We start from the raw sequence: 19,890 nt of genomic DNA, 5'->3' as shown, positions 1-19,890 counted from the left end.
GAGATGGTATCAAATAGAGTAACTCAATGTATCGTGTATACAATAATGAGTAACTAGGGTAAGTTGGAAAAAATATCGAGTTTCCAAAAATTTTTTATTTTTTGTTTATCAGTTTACTGATAAACAAAAAAAATGTCTATGTATGTGCATGGATTTGACTTGTTATTGAAATTACTGTTCTATTTCTGTTCTCATTCTCTCTTCAGTTCTATTTTATTGTTCATGATCCTGAAATTAGTAATATAATATGAATGTACCTATATCATTTAAAGCGTAAATCATAGAATTTGAACATCTGATGTAATAAAGGATTGAGTTTAAATATGTGTGCTTATACCATTTTTTTTATTGCAATTATTTTCTTCGCTTCCGGGAAAAAACATGTCGTTAGGTTATGCTACTCAACGCGAAAAGTTCAGAAATTAAAGTACAGCATCTTAACACTAATTTCCCTCTCACCATGCTATAAACGGGACAGCGTGAAACCTTTAGACTTAGAAGACTTTAGATTAGAAAATTAAAACTCACGAATCAGCCAAAAGAGTGACAGTATCAACTTTATCCCGCAACGGCTGCAACTCCCTCTCCAACTGCGCGTGTCTCCTTTGTAAGGCGCGCACTGTACGCAAGTCTCCACCACCTACTCCTCCTGCTTCCAACTGTTGTTCTTTCTCGGACATCCATTCTAGGGCTTCGTCGCAGGTACGTTGGAATAACTCCACGCTAAATGTGGAAAAAGAAGAGAAGTAAAATATATATTTGTATTGTTAAGCTCAAAAGAATACAAATAAGAATGTAGCAATCCGTCAAAGAATCATTAGTGTCGTGATTTTAACAATGACCGGACCTGTTTGGTTGGAATAATTTAGCTAGTTTATGGACTGAGTCCATCGTGGCGTAGCAGCAAGGTGTGATTGTAAGGCGACGGTTGTGAGTTCGATTCCCACTTGAGGAAGAGAAATATTTATTTACGTTTATATTTCCATTGAAGACAGCTTTAGTGTCGAAGCAAAGCGCGGCGTTGAGTTCTGCCACTCAACACATTATGCTTCCAGAATTCGGCAGAAAGTGGGAAACGAAGTGTCTAAAGACTAAGTTAAGTGAAAGCTTTATGGACTAGGTCACTAATGTGTTCTATTTTACACATTAGAAATGTTACAGTTGCGACAAGTCGGAACTTCCGGTTGATATAACACTTCGGACTCCGATCCCAATTATTATAATTGGGACTTGAAAAACTATAATTGCAGTTATGATGCCGGTTCCGTAAAACTGTTTCCGTAAAACGTAAAACATTTCCAATAACATGATAGTTGTGGTTACCATTTTATTAATCTTTTCATACATATTTTTAGTAATTGGGTTGTGAAAATATCTCTATAACAATAATAAATTTCAACATGCGAATATGAATTCCAATGTAGCTCAATTAGAATATATTTTAAAATATATTTATCTTAAAAAAATAACCCTAATGAATGATATTTAAAAATATACACCAAAAGACAAAAATTACTCCTCACCTAGAAGCACCCTCCAAGCTCTTCTCCTTCTGCTGCTTAAGCCTCACCAGTCTATCCCACTGTTGCCTCAGCTGCTGCTTTCTTGCAGCTGCTCGCGTTGCTTGTCCATGCTGCGTACGTGCGAGTTCTTCTGCTGCTGCATCTATTGATTCTAGGCGTTTTGATGCTGCTGACAGGTCTGTGACGAATTTCTGGAAGATGTAAAGTGTAGTAATTAGTGGTTGATGGTGGGTAAAGTGGTTGTTGTAAATTACTTATAAGGAAATAATTAAAAATAATTCCTAAGAAATTACAAGAAAATCATAGATTAATTATGTGGTAGTACATTTTTAGCGTGTGGAACGGAATATGTTAACACTAGGTTCCCTCTATCAGCTAAATAAGAAAAAAGTTTTTCTATCTATCTGCACGTACCTCATACTTCCGTTTAGCATTATCAACACTGTCATCAGCGTCATCGGCCCTCAGCATCTTCTCTTTATCACGTATCCACTTGTCAAAGTCATCGCACTCCGCAAAGAAGCTGTATAACTTGATGGCGTCCTCGAGCTGGAGGCGACGTGCTTCTGATAGTTTGAGCAGTTCATCTGATGGAATAAATTACGCTATTAATTATTAGTATTAAGAGGACATAAAGCAAAAACGGTGTTTTTAGTAGTTTTGCAAAATCAAGTAGTGAGGTGAAGTTTAGATTACAATAAATGATACATTGGTCACAATAATCATAATATATCTGCTTCAATATACCTTAGAGAAGACAAGGGAGAGACCAGGTCTCCATACCCCTCTTCTTACATCCTAGTTATTCTTTACCATATTCAAAATAAAATTTATATCTATTTACTCAATGACAGCAGTCTTCCTAATTTCTTCCAACCCTTCCTACTTCCAGCTCTCTACTACCTAACTATACTAACCATATTCAGAATGTATTTGCTTCAGCCTATCCTCCACGGGAGGATATCTATCTACAGTTGGCGCTCGTGTGCGGCGCGCGGCGGTCGCTGGCGGAGTTCCACGCCGCACTGGGACCACTTGCTTAACGAGGACCGTTTTGCGTACACGTTGAACTGTTTTTACTTTTTCAGGACGACGTACTTGGACCTGGAGGGAAAAACATAGAATTGTAATGTAGTATTTGTGGCTTTAAGAAAATTGACTAAGGTGTATGGAATGTTTTAAACACGATATACGAGTATGTATAAGAAAATAAGCAACACCTTTCTTGTCTTCCTAAGATACAATGTAAATTTAATTTAAAACAGAATTTTTTATTGTAATTAAGATAACGTAACAGATTATATTATTCTCATACTTAAAAAGATATTTTCACCAAATTAATATATACTTTACTTAATAAAACTCCACAGACATTCAGTCCCTACCGGCATATTATTATACAAAATCGGCGATACCTACATTCTAAAAAATATCGACTAGCATCTCCTTCAAAAGTATATATAACTCACAGGCACGACGCGGGGCTCAACCTCGCGTACGTAGTTGGCGGGCACGAAGCCGTCTGTACGATCCGCCTTGCGCACTGACCACCAGTCCGGGTTCGTTTTGTTAATTAGGAACATCACTTCTCCCTTCGCCATTGATATGCCTTGACCGCTGAAGGCGTAGAGTGCTTTGACCTAGAAATTATAACAATTAAACATTTGGGATTTTTTAACTACATACAACACAGACAAGTGATCCGTTTATTTTTGCTACTTTTTCTAAATTATTAGCTATAAACATTTATAAGATTTAAACTAGGCTTAGAAGTAGATATCTATGTATTTACAACCGTAAATAAAAAAAAATAGAGAGATTTGAACTCGCGACTTTTATTAACCAAGCGATCGTTGACAATTAAGCCATACGTTCTAATCGAAAGACGTTAAAATATATACATTTTAGACTATTAATAACTCTGAGACCCATACTCGCATAGACCCCCATAGACTTATATAAATGAGCATTAATTCAAAAAAACTCTTTTTGAAAACTGTCTGTTAATATGCTAATCTTTGCAATCATTAGATATAATAAAAGTTAAAGCTGTTTAAATTAATTATATTGTAGTATGTATCATTGTTTTGATTAGTACTCTTAATGCAACGGTTGTAAGTTATATTCCCACTCGAGGTGAATGATTTCATATTTTCACTTCTTCGCTCTGGTAGCGAGGCAGACCACGGCGTCGGGTTCCACCACTCTAACATCTCCTTACTTGCGGCACGCTTCTCTGTTCAGTAACTGTGCGGTGCTCGAGCCTCTCGACCGGCTCCTCCTCCCACACATCGGTTGGTACGAGCCTGGTCTCGTTCACCCATTCTTCATCAGCTAACCCACTGGGCTCAACTTCTAGGGGTAACTTTAGCCCATCTATATTGGCTTGCTGGAGACGCTGGGCGGTGGAGTCCAGTTGGGCTATTGGAATATAAGAAATTATTTTATTTACTTGTTCGTTAATTTATTAGTTCATTCACTAATTCACTCGTTCATTTATTTATTTTCTTAGTTTGTTTTTTCTTATTTTATATAACAAACAAAAGATTTGGACACTAATATAAAACCGTGTCAAAACCAATACTACATGCGTGATGTGGTCTGGCTTCACAACTATTATAAATTTTTTTAACTGCAAACAGCAAGGTAGGCAGAGGAAACCTGGTATTAGGACACTCCGTTCTCCACGCACCGCCCAAACTTCCAAACATTGCGTTTTAACGGGCGCAACCAATGACAATTTGTGTTGTTACCAGATCAAAAAATAAAATAAAACCAATCATTCTTTCGAACAAAAATGTAATCCACAACCATACTCATACAATCAGACACCTCTAAATACATCCCAAAATACCTAATTCAGCCCGATGTGCCCGTAGTTCATCATGCAAAGTGCGATGTCTAGCGAGCAGGGCCGCTGCACCAGCTGCATCAATGCCACAGTCTGAACTGGCTACCACTGTGCGCTTTTCTCGCATCCACGATTCAGCTTCATTGGCGTCGCCGTAGAACTGAAATAAAATATTTTTATTCATGCTGTATCCGGAACTGGGTAATCAAAAGGAATCTAATATTGAGACATTTTGTTCCCCACGCACCGCCGAATTTTCGAGACATTGCGTGTTGAATGGGGAACTCAACGCCACGTTTTTTTGTCTTGTTATCAGAGCGTGGAATTAATTAATTCATATTTCCATATCCTCGCTCTCATATCTCAACTCGTGTGAATTTGATTCTCACTCAAGGAAATTAAATGACTTTACAGTATTCAAATTACTAGCGGCGCATCGCCTGTATATTTGGACCCCCATTTGGAAACATGAGTTCCATTAAAATATTTTTAAGTCTAAATTTAAAATTTTATAAAAATCGATGGTGATTTAAAGATTTTTTTCATACAAATTTTCAATCACTTATTTGCACCTTTAGGGGGTGAATTCCAAATAATTATGAAACACGTGTTCCATAAAATATTTTATAGACTGAATTTCAAATTTTATAAAAATCGGTAGCGATTTAAAAAAATCCATACAAACTTTCAACCCCTATTTCAACCCTTTAGGGTTGAAATTTTTCAAAATCCCTTCTTAGTGGATGTCCAGATTATGAAAATAAACTATTATTATGAAAATAATCTATCCAAATTTCACATTTCTACCATCAGCGGTTACGGCTGTGTTCTTTTATATATATAGATTAATTGATAGATGCTAGATGATTTATAAAATTAGAGCGTCAAAGTAACCTGATGAGCCTCTGCAGCATCAGCTAGCTGTTTGTCTCTTCCTGCAGCAAGCTCTCTTAATAATTCCCACTGTGAGCTGAGTGAGGCGAGTCGACGCTCAATCTCAGCACTTTTGGGATGCTGGGCGTCTATTAGACTGCAAAAGAAATTAAGATATTTTTTTAGCTTAACGTCCCACGTAAATTGAATATAAAAACTATTTTTAGCCGTATTAGTTTTTGATATAAAAGTTTCAGATAATTTCGAATATAAGCGTCTAAATAAGTTACTCTCTGATTAGTTCAAAAGTTCGGATTGGGTTCAAAGGAACCCAGCGAGAAAGCTAAGGAACCTGTTGTTGAGACCCAACTATTCCCCACTAACCACACAACTTCCGCGACATCGCATATTACGTTAAAATAACTCAACGCTGTATTTCATTAAATAAAATCTCACCTCTGTCCCTTAGCCCGGTGTCTCGCAGCTACACTATCCCTGGCTCTCATTTCGTGCAATAACGCAGTATGCTTCTGTTTCAATGCAAGTACTGCGCGTAGATCTTTTGCTGCGAGTGCAGTGCGGCATATACGTTGTTTTTCTGTTACCCAGCCTGAGGAGAGAGCAAAAAGTGTGAGAGAGATAGAGAGTGATAACGGTGAGAAAGAGTGAGTGTAACTGTTTGTGAATAAATAAATGAGTGTGTGAATAAAGAAGTGAGTCAGTGACTTAGTGGATTACTAACAAGTTATTGAATAAACAAATGAATGAGTGTAGTATGTCAGTTCACAATTTGCTGACTGTCATATTTTTATTGCAATATTTGTTTTAAAGAAAACGTAAATAACCTCACCTTCTTCTTCATCATGGTCTTCGAGAAACTGGTACAGGTTTCTAGCGTCTTCCAAACGCGCTTTACGATCTTTTGCCGCTGCTACCAATCTGATTAAAAAATATATTTTATTTAATATTTTTATAATGAATATCAATTCAAAATATCAAAATAATGCCTGTGAAATAACATGATACGTTACAGCATTCCAAACATCTAGTTACTATTGATATCATATTTTATAATTTTAATTATGTTTTATGGAGAATCCATATACCAGAGTTGATAATTTATATATGTATGTACTTTACATAATCTTCATTTAAAAAAAATTAAAAACAACTTCTCACGCTGTATAATCGTCCTCCAGCTGCTTCAACTGCTGGTGCAGCTGTTGAGTGCTGCTGGGTGGACCTTCAGCAGCTGTCTTCTGTCTCACCAGGCGGCGGATGCTCTCATCCAGGGCTCCCAGTTGCAACTCCTGGAGTGCGTGGGCCTGGAGGAGACGCTCCACGTCCACTAGATGACGTCCTACTTCTTCTGATTGGAATTGTGCCTGGGAAGTTTAATTAAAGATAAATAAGATTAAAATAAACGTAATAAGATTTGAAATGAATAAATTTGATTATTTATTATTAGAAATGACAAGACCCTTGACCGACTGAAAGATGGAGAATATTTTATAAGGTGAGGTATTCTACATGCACCTCCCACCCTCATCTCTGCATCATCACCAGCACACACATCAATCCCACCTTTATATCCGCCAAGGAGAGACCAACAGCCTCGGCCTCCCGCAACAGCGCCATGAGGTGCGCCAGGCCCGCCAGCGCGGCGCGGTGTTGCTGCAGCATCTCCAGAAGCTCGCGCCAGCGCTGCAGCACGGCATGCTCGGTGCGGGACACGGCCTCAGCTCCGTGGTAGCGCTCGCGGACCAGCTCCGCCGCCATGGCCGATAGGTCCTCGAAGCGCTCCGTTCTATTATTAAATTCATATATTATATATTCATCTACAGCATGTTATATATTCAAAGACCATTATTAAATAATCAATCACAACACAACCAAGAATAATATAGTTTAATCAAATACAAACTTGAACCTCTAAAAATATTTATTTAATATAGTGTCCAATCACTACTCACCGTGCAAGTATATCAGCGGAGATGGCTTCATGTTTCTTAACGGTGGCGTCCACTTGCGCCAAGTAACGCGGGTCCGAAAGCACTTGGATCATTTCTTTGAGGTAGCCCTTTCGTAGGACCGACTGGGGACGAAAATAAGAAAACAAAATCAGTACAGTAAAAAGAAAACTATTGATCATAATAAACATTTAATAAAATAATTTGTTTTTAAACACAGCTAGTCGATTGACGGAACTCAAAGTCACGCTTTGTCTCGTTACCAGAGCGAGGAAATAAAAATAATTCAATCATCCGAGTGACAATTGAACCCACAACCGTAGCGATTACAATAAACGAAATAATAAAAATCAAAAATTCTAACAAAATAATTAATTACCTTAGTATGGAATTTATAAGCGAGTTGTTCCAATCTTTGTTGACGTAGCAGTTCTGTTCTGAGAGCCAACTCACGAGCGTGTTCAGCCTGCAAATAATAAATATACATATGGCTTGGAAAAAAATATATACATATATATTTAAAAAACGCATAAAAAACGGGACTTAGCGGGTGTCGAACCAGCACCTGTTGAGTGGCAGATCATAACAAAGCGCTATATCTACCAGAGTTGATAATTTAAAGTCATAACTGCCGTTTACAAACATACATTAAACTTTCTTAACTAAGATTAAAGTGTTTTTCAAAAGGTTATCTCGGTTCCATACCTGTTCCAGCTGCTGCCAGGCCCTCTCCAGATCTTGGGGCAGCTGTCCTTCGAGGGGCGCCCAGGGCTCACCCACGAGGCTCTTCTGCATTGTGTTAATGTGGAAGTACAGGGCTTCGATTTCCGAACGCTCCTTGTATCTTAAAAAAAGATATGGTTAATATGTTAACTATTCTCACATTGAGTTACAGATAGTAGAGACACTATAAAACATAGACACTATAACTCGATGTGGTTTCTCAACAGTCTAATACTATTGTTCAAACCGCATCAATCGTTATATGGCATCCAGTGCGTTTGAAAGCTCCCGGTTTCTGGATCTTTTAATATTTGTAAAAAAAGTCTTTAAGACATACACGTATTATTTCTTTCCAATCTCTTTTTTTACAAATGTAATCTTATTAAAAATTGTTACATCTAATTAACTATAAAATTTGACATTTATCTACGAATCTATCTGTATATTCGAAGTCCTATATTATTAAAAACCTGACAGTAATTTTAATGAAGACAGTTAAATCTATACGATGGGTTATATCGCTACTAATTAATTTAAAAAAAAAGTTGAAATTTGACGATATAAAACAAATGGAGTGTCTCAACTCTTCGTAACTCACTTGGGTGGTTTCTCCACAGTTCTATACTGTTTGAACGCTAGCAACAATCGCTGTATCGCATCAAGTGCGTTGGGCAGGTGTCTGTCGTTCAGCTCGACGATCTTGCTTCGTATCCACTCCAGGAGGGCAGTCACTAAACGGGAGTATTCTGTTTTACGACCGTCGCAGTCCATTAGTTGGCCTATTATCTGTGATATTGAAAAAAACTATAAAATGTGTTAAAGAATAAGTGGTTTTGTCATAGACATATTCAGAGACATTAATGAAATACATGGAAATATTGCATATTTATAATTTAAGTATAAAAAAACAGCATTGATGAAACGGCGAAACGGCAGCACAGCTGCGCGTTTCGAAAACACAGTATCAAAGATACACGAGGAGGGTCACGTAAAAAGCATGGGGGCCCCCCGGAGGTCATGTATGAAGAGGTTGATGACAGTGGACGAGGCAAAAAAGGTATGTAGAGACCGTAGCGTTTGGCGCTCCGTTCTCTCTGACTACCCCGCTAGGGATAAAGCGTGAAGGTAAGTTAAAAAAGTGTTTTTTAGGAGCTAAGTGTCTCAGTTTTAATTAGATTGTCGTTTCGTAATTTCAGCATTAAGGACACTGCCTGCAGGATGTAGCGTGAAAGTAGAAAAAAATCCTTTAAAAACTTAGACAGTTCAGCCCCTTTTTTACCATAAAACTTCTAAGAATACAGCTTCACGCCATCCTTACATAGTTGAAATTCCTAAGGTACGAACGAAACGCTTGAGGCTACATTCCTTATCCGCACTGCGACTTGTAATAAGGGGGTCTTTAAAAACAGAGTCAACTGGTACTTACTAGGCAAGCGTGCACCACCGTAGATCGCATCAAGTCTCACCAGACTTGTTGCGGTCAAACGCAAGCCTATTCAATATAAAAAAAGACATATCTGATAAACCTTATCACTTACATTGGCAATACGTCTCCCACTTTTCTGCTCATTCTTCATCCTGGCAAAAGTGTGATAGTAGCTGGCTACATACGTCATTACTGACTTCTCATCAGGTCGGGTTGTATCCACATCTAAAATAAAATATTCAATGGTACAATATTATTACATTCTAACGTCCTTTTCTTACAGATAACCTCCTTTTCTTACAGAAGGCGGTTAAAAAAGTGAGAAATCGAATCCCCAACCATTGCGCTTGCGGCCTGTACCTATAAAAACCAATAATAAAGTGGAAAATATAATCTGCCACTTTCTTATAATGCTGTTCCACACATCACAATCTTCTTAGAGGTGATGATGTACAGCACTCACCTTCAGCGTCCAGCAGTTTAGGTATTCCGAGATGTTGGTGTGCGACGTCAAACGCGTGGTTGAGTGTCTCCACGTGGTCCGTGGCCGGAAGTTCCGCCCAGCGGAATAGGTCTGGCCTGAAAAGAGAATTTTATATAAGTTATTTTGTAGTTTCATGCTTTGTCCCGCATAGCGGGCAAGGCGGAAGGAAACTAATGCTACGTCACTTCGTTCTTCACCATGGCCACATATATTTACACCCTCTTGAGAAACGTGTGCGGTTACCTATAACTCTAAAATTCAGTAGCTCTTGTGTAATAACTATCTATACGCTGACTTTGATTTACTGATTTTGATATTTAGACTATTGTGACTCCATACGGTCTTTAGTTTCCAAGAAATTTGTAGACATACTAGCGAAATTTGGCTCTCATGCTTACAGGCCAAAATAGATCGTCATCATACTCAAACATTATTCCAACTATATTACACACATGTCAAACTTAAAATCTCCTATTTTAAGTTAGTTAAAAATAATTATAATTCTTAACTAATAATGAGAATGAAGAACGTGCTCATATGGTTTAGTAGAGAGAATGGGTGACAAAAGAGTGAGCGGAGAGAAAAGGGGGAGACATAGGAGAAAGGCATGTATGAAAAGGTTGATGGCAGTAGACGAGGCGAAAGAGGTACATATACTACGGTCAACAAGTCGTGAACGACCTGAAGTTAGATTTTCTGAATTTTTGCTCATTGTACAGTCTCACTAAAAATCAAAGCGTGAAGCAGAAAAAATTCTTACCTATGAGCGTGAATAAGAGCATTGAAGCCAAGCCCTGACCGCCACGAGTCGGTGAAATTGTGTATATGAACACCGTGATAGCCGCTGGTCTTACGCTGGCACCAGAGTAGAAGAGCGTCTTTTGCTGATTTCTTCTCTGATGACTCATTTTCTTCATCCTGGATGGAGAAATAGACGGTCACGTTAATTTGGTTAGGTTCACACTATATCCCGCAGGGTGGGCAGAGGGACAGTTAGCGCGATATTGCATATATTGCCACCAGAGCAATGGAGATAATTCATTTTCTCAATCGAGAATCGTATTTAATAAACAAAAACCGATAAATGCCATTACGAGAAGTAAAGTAACATTTGGATGTTGGGTTTGGCTTTAAGCACGGTAGTGCAAGAATGTAATATTTTCATTGCCTCTCTCTGGTAACGAGGCAAAGCGCGGCACTGGATACCCCCACTGAACACGCAATGCCTTAAATATTATAATACCTTATTATATACTAATGTTAACTTATAATAATATACTAATAATAACGTATAATGGTACATTTCGCCTCCTAAATATATAAATTTAATGCGATGGGATAGTCGCAGCTTTGATTTCTTTTAGCATCAACCTCCAGCCGCATACTCTAAGTTTCAATTTATATCTATAGCAATATTCATGAATAATGTATGAAACATACACAAATTACATAGCAGGATTAGATAAGAAAAATTTTTTTTATGGTATTTATGTACATTAAATCCTCAATATGAAGCAAATAACTCTATCTGTCAATTTTTACTTTTTTAATTAAAAAATAAAAGCAGAAACAATATTTTATGTTCACGAAAATTACATAATCTAATAAAAATAATTTAAATAATCAAATCATCTTGAAATATTGCCAATCATTTAGGTACCTACATTGAATGTCACCTCCAAAAATGCATGGATCTATATATCTTGAATACTACTGAACCAATTTTAATGAAACTTGATTCTAGGAAAATACGACTAGACGCGCGGCTTCACCCGCTTATACCAATTGTTATATTATAGCCAACTTATACAAAATCTCACAATTCATAAGTTGTAGCCTATGTATGCACTTCACTTGCACTTCTCACATCCACAAGACATCTCACAAAGTTTCACATTTATAATATTACCTAGTAAGATCATTAGAGAAATTATTCAACAAACAAATGTACATACCACATCAATCTCGATTTCCTGTATCTGGAACCGCAGGATGATTGTCCATATGAGGCCGAGTATGAGGCGGGGATTGCCGTCTACTATGTCTTCGGCGCCGATAGACTCGAGACGCACCTGAGTGATTGAAATCATTATATTAATAGTATGTCTTTTGCCGCTATAACAACCACAAATGTATTATTTTTCAGATTTTTTCTTGAACTAGTACTATCAGTAGAGGCTAGCTGCCAAATTTCATAATTTTAAATTAACCGGAAGTACCCTATGAATTTTGATTCCCTTTATAACATCGAAATACACGTTTTTTGCCATATATATTCTTTAAGTAAATATGGAAATATGTTTTTTGTCAGGAAATCATGGGCTCGTAAATTTGAGTAGGTATATGGTTTGAATTTCAACTAGGTTACGATATTTAGGCTACGATATCTCCAAGACTCGCAACAACTCGCGACACTTGGCGGGTTTTTTGTAGGTAAAAAGTTAAATAAGAAATTTTGAATTTTAAACATTTACTGCTTGCTTTGGTGCATTAGTTAAATAATTCCAATAATTTTATTCAATAAATGCTCATTGTTGCAGAAAATAATTAAAATAAACGGAATAAATAATTTTTTTAAAGAAAAATACTTTTTAAAGATTACTTTTTTATAGATTTTATTTTTTTTTACTTTTTTCAAGAGTAGGCAGAGAGAAGCTAGTGCCAAGACAATCAGTTATCCGCTTTTCATATTAAGTGGAACTCAACGCCGCGCTTCGTCTACCAGACCGGGTAACATTAAAACAATTTAAATATAAGGACCTACTCGTATATTTCTAATTTTATTAGTCAGCCATTATAATTCTATTAAAAAAAAGATTAGGGTCATTTTTTCTCATTACTGTAGAAACCTTAGAAGATCTACAATAATCGACCAGGTTCAGTATATAGGTCCATAGTTGACTATCTGTCAAAGGACGAGAGAGTTTGCTTGGACGACAACCATCTCCGTAATTACTACTTACTAGTACTAACTAAAAAAATATTTTACCTTTATAAAACAGGGTAGAGTGACAGAACTCTACGCCACATATAAGAATACATAAATACAGTGTCTTAACAATAGGTTCCCTCTGCCTACACTGCTGTGTGCGGGACACAGCTTGAAGCTGATTTATTTTAACGTAAGCTAATAGATAATTACAAACACTGTTAGATAATTATATTTTAGCCGATATCATAATAAATTTAATGAATTCAACATTTCATATGTAAAAATAAAAATAAATAAGAAATAAATAATTATAAAATTTGAGATCGTTCTGGTGTAGTGGAACAGACTACACGTCTGACTGTAAACGAGATGGTTGTGGGTTCGATTCCCACTCGATTTAATTATTTTAATTTTCTTCGCTCTTTTAGACGAAATGTGACGAGTTCCCGTACTCAACATGTATTTTCATTAAAATTGGGTGGTGCGTGAGGAACAGAGTGTTTTAACACTAGGTTCCCTAGCATACGCTGATATAAGCGGAATATAGCGTGAACCTACACCAAAAATATATTAAAAAACGATAATATACATTAAAAAAATCAATTACAAAGAGGTCATGAAGAAGTTACTGATAAGTGTTATCAGCCATCCTCAGGAATGCTACTCATTTAATATAATCTAAGGTACTCAAGTAGGTTTGATTAATTTAAGTAAACAACCGCTGGGGTCAGTTATTGCACTATATTAGAGCATAGGTCGCCAATTTAAAAACATGACATTGTTAAATGATTTTTTCTTGGTATTGCACTGGACGTATTTCCAAACTCAACATCGCAGAAAAATGAAAATAATTCGTTGCCCTTACACGAACACAGACACGAACCCACAATCGTCATATTTACTGTGGCGCTGTGCCAAGACCGCCTCAGAAAGGAAATTAAAAAAAAATGAGCGATATTTTTCACATAATCTATTATACACTGGTATATTAGTTATAATTATTATGTTGTAAGTGATGTGCGTAACGCCGTTATCAGATAACGGCGATAGCTCCCGGCCTTGGCTGAGCCGTACTAAGATAGCTGACGTCAGAATGTTCAGGTAGTGTTTTTAAAAATTTAAATCATAACATGCCTTATATAATTAGGCCATTACAAGCACATTTGAATCATCTAGTTACATAGAACTGTCAGTAGCTGTTCCTGTAGGACACGAATCACCAGTGAGGAAAGATGTTGTGTTGAGAAGAGATGGCAAAATATTTAAAGAAAAAACGGAACCCTTATCACTTGTTGTATGTCTCTCTCTCATTCTCTTTTATAAGTCACGAATTTTTCAGTTAACAATCTACAACCGTCGTGTTTACAGTGAAAAAGAAAAAAAACATCCATACCTTAGTATGTAAAAAGCTGAGTGACTTATTGACATTTTCTATTTTGTGCACCCTCATCCTGCCGGAATTGGGCCTTGGGAGGCGTTCGCCACTGATGATCTCCAGCAGCTTGAGCAGTCGCCTCCCGTCTGCGAGGTCCACGAACAGGTCCTCCACCTCCATGCGGGCCTGGAAAAGATGGTAATACGTAAAAATTTAAACTAATATCGATCCAAACGCCCCTTCGTCTGCTTAAACTCATTGTTATATTATAGCAAAATATACAAAAAGTTTATATAAATTGTTCATAATTACATAAATTATAGCCTGTTTTATTCTGATGTATAAAATATATTATTATTTTATTTACTTAGGAGAAGATAGAGATCTTCTCTTTTCCGTTTTAAAGACTATCCATATAAAAAGTTTGGAGAGGAACCCAACACCAGACAACTTCACACGTTAGTCAAAGAAAATAATGCACAACGAAATGTTATAATGATTCAGCATGATTCTTTTTTTCGAAAAAGCTGCCTGTGTTTTATTCTCGCCGAGTTGGATTGCAGAAACTAGTCCGCAATTTGCCGTACAAATATTCCTTCAAGCGGAAATCGAACTCACAACAAACCACGAATGTATCACAGTCAGGAAAATAACATTCTATTAATAATATAATATGTTACCATTTTCCTGCCCATTATCGCCAGATAGCTGATTCATGAGGAGGAAGCACGTTTGTTTTGCTGCTACATACGTGTTTAATCAGGGGTTTAAGAGCACAGTCTCTGATTGTAAACGCGACCGTTGTAGGTCTATTCTTATTTCTGACAATAGGACAAAAAAGTGCGGCGTCGAGTTCCGCTACCAGGATAAAGGAGTCTTAACACGAGGCTATTCTAAGCCTATCATAGTATGGACCACCTGATATAAACTAATCTATATATGTAAAATCGAAAGGTCACTCACTCTTCACGAAATCTCAGAAACTACATGTGCTAGGAATCTCAAATTTGCAATATTCGACTTCTAAGGAGTTGTTTTTGGGGTTGAAAGTTTGTATGAAATTTCGTTACTACAAATGCTAGGAGTCTCAAATTCTGCATAGACGTCACTTATAGGACGTAGGTACCCATGGAGATAGAAATTAATAATAACGTAGTTCACACTGGCGAAGCCGTGGGCGGGCCGCTAGTATAAATAATATTAAAAAAATGATAAATATGTCATTATTTTGTTTCTATTTCTGTCAAACATCAACTCAACAAATAAGAAAAACAATTTAAATCTAATTTGAACATAACTCAATAGGCACATACATATGTATGTATGTTCGTATTTAAATACAAAACAGTGCTAAAATGTATGTGTAACATGTATGTAGACATGCAAATACACAAGTAAACAATACATTAGCACTAAAAGCGGACGACGGACGGGCGGATGTGTCGGCACAGTTACTGTCTTTGTGTTTAATAGGTATGCGACAAATATTTTCTATGACATTCCTAACCAGGACTTGTGGTTTATTAAAGGTCACATATTCAATTCCCTATAATCTATATATATAAAAGGACTTGTCCTCACTGACTGAGGTAAGACGCACGCACAGCCGTAACCGCTGTGCGTAGAAACGTTAAATTTAGACAGATATTTATTTTCGTAATCTGGACATCCACTAAGAAGGGATTTTGAAAAATTTTAACCCTAAAGGGATGAAATAAGGGTTCAAAGTTTGTATGGAAAAAAATTAAAATCGGCACCGACTTTTATAAAATTTGAAATTTAGATTTTAAAAATATTTAATTGAACACGTGTTTCATTGTTTTCTAGAATTCTCCCCCTAAGGGTGAAAATAAGGGGATGAAAGTTTGTATAAAATACTTTTTTTAAATCGGCACCAATTTTTATAAAATTTCCGATTCTTAAAAGTATTCAATTGAATACATGTTTCATGGTTTTCTAGAATTTTTCTCCTAAGGGTGCAAATAAGGGGTTGAAAGTTTGTATGGAAAAATCTTTAAATCGCCACCGATTTTTATAAAATTTCAAATTTAGACTCTTAAAAATATTTCAATGAACATGTTTCGTGGTTTATTAGAATTCACCCCTAAATAAGCAAGCGAAGCTGCGCGCGTCCGCTAGTTATTAATAAAAAAACAACATGAATATACGAATTTTTATTTTTATCGAAGTTGAAATTACGACCCTCGCGTAAAACCCCACGAATCTTCTACCAACAGTACCTATAAAGATTAATTTGTTTGGTTGAACGTGCTTATCGCAGGAATTGAATTGAATTGATTTGGATTGAAAAATTATTATAAATACATGGAAAGCTATACAAGTTTTAATATTATATTTATATCACTTTAATCGTTTCCACACTTGAATTACCACATTGTTTTCATTTGACTACGAGCGGAGCCGCAGGTGAAAATAGTATAAAGCGTCCATTTATAGGACTGTCGACGAGTTGTGGCCGCCCTGAAAGTAACTAGTAGATTATAACTAGCACAATTTGACTTTTAAAATTTCTCTTGATTATTTTGTTACCGAGCGCTACTGAACAATGAGCAAAAGTTCAGAAAGCAAAGCCTAATTAAAAACGGCCACGACACATCGTTCGTACTGTACCTACTATAACTACAATATATCCCGAGGTGAGGTCAAGTCATATAAGTGATAACGGAGATGACTGACATCTATATATAGCGAGGGATGATGCATTTGTTTGTTGCATATTAATTTATGAGTGCGGCGTCCTTTACTGATAGTAGGCTATGATAGGTTCATATGTAATTTTGATAACCTGCTAACTTGTGTGGGCGCCAGCTGTCCATAGTTTATTTCAATTTGTTTTAGCTTTACGCTGTATCTCGCACATAACGGGGTAGGCGGAGGGAACCTGTGTTAAGACACTCCGACACTTCCCATTTCTCTTTGAATTCTCGTGTTGTGTAACGTAACACATTATGTCTCTCGTTAAGAGGAATATTTATGTTATTTCCTCAGATGGGAATCAAACCCATAACCTGTTGTGTTTACAGTTGCACGCTTACGACGACTGGCCTCAATAATATGTATTAATAATAAATAATATAATAACCACTAGAACATATTTATGACATCATGCATTGTGACGTCACCCTGCGCGACTCGCGCGGAATGCTCGACGGTTGTAGTTCAAGGCTGCATGAGTTTTTGATACTTAATACGCTGAAATAGTAAAACCGCTTACTAAAACCTAGTATTTGTAAACACTATGGTTGTGGGTTCAATTCCCATTCGGGGGAATAAATATTTTTATATAGCAGGGTAGGCAGAGGGAACCCAATATTAAGACACGCCTTTCGGTCACCTTCCAATTATAAAGCATTACGTGTTTAATGGTGATACCCCACACCACGCTGATTTGTTATCAGAACGAGGAAATAGTCAGCAACAATGTCAACAACATATTCATCATATTTCCTACGAATATTGCTCAAATTATTGACACAATACAAACACGGAGGAAAAATAAGCACGCCTTCTATACCTACATAAAAATAAATTTGTAATGTCTGTCAATTCTCATCAGTAACTGGATTTTTTTTTGTGTGTGTGATACAACTGTGTTTTTTCAAGTAAAACTTTTAAATCTAAATTTTGAAGTTAATCTCCTAGACTTTTTCTAGAAAACAAAGGAGTTTGTGGACCGACATAAACTCCTTTTTATTCTGAAATTTTGACTGGATCTGGATTTATGCGTGAAACTCCTTACTTACGCTGATAAATATAAAATAATCAATTATTTTTCTATTAAATACAACAATGTTTGCGAACAAAAACAAATAAAATCACAAAAGGTTAAAATTTATGTAAGTTATAACCCGACAGGTAAACGTACTGAATTAGCGAACCATCTTTTTCAGAAATACCGTTAAAAAACATTAAATTGATAATTGGCTCGTTCAAACGGGCGAAGCCGCGGACAGGTCGCTAGTCGTAAATAAACTATTTTACATACATTATATACCTACACATGTAATAAAAATTGTGATGACAAATTCTATATTATTCATTTTTTCAATCTTTATATCTAAAAGCTATTATTATAAACAAAACAATAATCAGTGATGTCAACACAGTACCTAATGTATTTATTATTTTATTTATTTAGAACGAAGTTGTATCAATATGTTGTTTCTGTCAATTGTGCTAAAACCAATGCATGCATCGATCGGTTGACAGAAGAAAACAAAAATTAAAGTCCGTTTCATTTTTTGTTGCTTCACGCTGTATCCCGCACATAGAAGGGTAGGCAGACCCGAATACATAGTGTTAAGACACTCTGTTCTCAAATTCTGGAGTGACTGCGTGTTGAGTGGCGGAACTAAACGCCGCGCTTTACCTCGTTGCCAGAGCGAGGACTACAGCAACTAGGCAACTACTACAGCTGACTTCAGGATGGCCACGACTCGCCGACCGTACCTACTATATATTGTAACTACTTGTCATTATTTTTTAGTACATAATCATTATTATCTTTCTTTACAGTAAATAAACTAACCTAACCATACTTTATTTTCAAAGTCACCAAAATTACAGTCAGCTGTAAAAAAATGAAAACCAATCTCCCCACCTTCTGCAAGAATGAGTTGACCCATTTTGTGAATGTCTTCTTCTGTATATGAAGCCGCTCCTCTTGCAGAGCCTTGATGCGGCCCTGCTCGAACTTGAGCGCGTCCTCGCGCTGCGTCATGTTGGTACGCTGCTGCACTGCTGCCGCGTACCCGCCGGGCTCATACTGCGGCCCTGTGGTCAGAGTAAACTTATTTAAATAGGCTATAGACATAGGTGCTTCCAAAAAAATCCACTTGATCCATTGAGTTCCACCAATCAAACTCGTAATGTCTCAATAATTGGGCAGTAAGCATAGAAGGGTAGGTAGCGCCAAGTTAGTGTTAAGTCGCTCCGTTACCCAAGCATCGCTCACTTTTAGAGACATTGTGTAATAGAATGGCGGAATTCAAGGCAATAAATCATTACCCTGAGTCAGAATCGAACCCACAACCGTTGCGTTTACAGTCAGATGCTGTGCCACTGCGACACGACGGCCTCTATTAGTTCATGAATTTGCCATGACATATATTTGAGACCTTCTTAGTAATGTAATTATTCATGATTCAAAGAAACTTATACAGTATTCTATAATTAAATCTTTGCAAGTGAAAACAGTTTTTTGTTCTGTACTGCACTATTTAATTGTCAAAACATCTGACAAATCGTACTAAAAGTGGAGAGTGGAGTGTCTTTAAACTAGGTTCCCTCTATCTTCCCCACTATAGAAGAGGAAAGAGCTGCTAGTGTATGTATAGAAAATGGGATCTATTTTCCTCTTCTTACGGTACATAATATAATGAATTATTTATATCAAGTTGTATTATAATTCTATGAAATACATATTTATAATTTATTTGCCTGTTGTTCACGATTTTAGTAAGAAAACTCACTAAAGTGTTTCTCTTCCATAGTAGATAAAGCACGGCTTTGAGTTCCACTACTCAACACGCAATGTTAAGGTAATTTTTAATGTGGCATGTGACTGTAATCTCAAAGGTTGTGATTTCAATCCCCACTAAGGAAAAGATATTGGTGGTAGTGATGAAAATATTAAATAATTCATATTTAATATTCATGCTGCTGCTTGCTCTAGTAGCAAGACAAACCGCCGCGTCGAGTTCCCCGTCGAGA

At 36.7% G+C, this 19,890-nt stretch overlaps 1 protein-coding gene across 8 annotated transcripts in view; it reads right to left on the bottom strand.

Annotated features, from left to right (window-relative positions):
• The window catches only part of kst (spectrin beta chain, non-erythrocytic 5 kst), a 77,109-nt gene that overhangs the window by 38,920 nt on the left and 18,299 nt on the right, over nt 1–19,890 (bottom strand). For all 8 annotated transcript variants that reach the window (XM_085200798.1, XM_085200792.1, XM_085200797.1 and 5 more), the window contains exons 2-23: nt 18,779–18,951; nt 14,176–14,343; nt 11,806–11,922; nt 10,611–10,768; nt 9,830–9,945; nt 9,479–9,591; nt 8,539–8,726; nt 7,923–8,061; nt 7,597–7,683; nt 7,221–7,342; nt 6,832–7,054; nt 6,427–6,632; nt 6,098–6,186; nt 5,704–5,857; nt 5,269–5,404; nt 4,378–4,534; nt 3,745–3,944; nt 2,993–3,163; nt 2,441–2,627; nt 1,938–2,110; nt 1,524–1,714; nt 529–723 (exon numbers count right to left, since the gene is read on the bottom strand). In XM_085200798.1, the coding sequence (XP_085056924.1) occupies nt 529–723; nt 1,524–1,714; nt 1,938–2,110; nt 2,441–2,627; nt 2,993–3,163; nt 3,745–3,944; nt 4,378–4,534; nt 5,269–5,404; nt 5,704–5,857; nt 6,098–6,186; nt 6,427–6,632; nt 6,832–7,054; nt 7,221–7,342; nt 7,597–7,683; nt 7,923–8,061; nt 8,539–8,726; nt 9,479–9,591; nt 9,830–9,945; nt 10,611–10,768; nt 11,806–11,922; nt 14,176–14,343; nt 18,779–18,898 (3,410 nt within the window). In that variant the 5' untranslated portion in view covers nt 18,899–18,951. The remainder of the gene's footprint in view (nt 1–528; nt 724–1,523; nt 1,715–1,937; nt 2,111–2,440; nt 2,628–2,992; nt 3,164–3,744; nt 3,945–4,377; nt 4,535–5,268; nt 5,405–5,703; nt 5,858–6,097; nt 6,187–6,426; nt 6,633–6,831; nt 7,055–7,220; nt 7,343–7,596; nt 7,684–7,922; nt 8,062–8,538; nt 8,727–9,478; nt 9,592–9,829; nt 9,946–10,610; nt 10,769–11,805; nt 11,923–14,175; nt 14,344–18,778; nt 18,952–19,890) is intronic.

This window comes from Heliconius melpomene, chromosome 17 (genome assembly GCF_056956725.1).
Source record: "Heliconius melpomene rosina isolate 202511_hmr_F chromosome 17, ASM5695672v1, whole genome shotgun sequence".
NCBI classification, from domain to species: Eukaryota; Metazoa; Arthropoda; class Insecta; order Lepidoptera; family Nymphalidae; genus Heliconius; species Heliconius melpomene.
The sequence above is the reverse complement of the archived record's forward strand: the minus strand, read 5'-3'. Positions and strand labels throughout refer to the sequence as shown.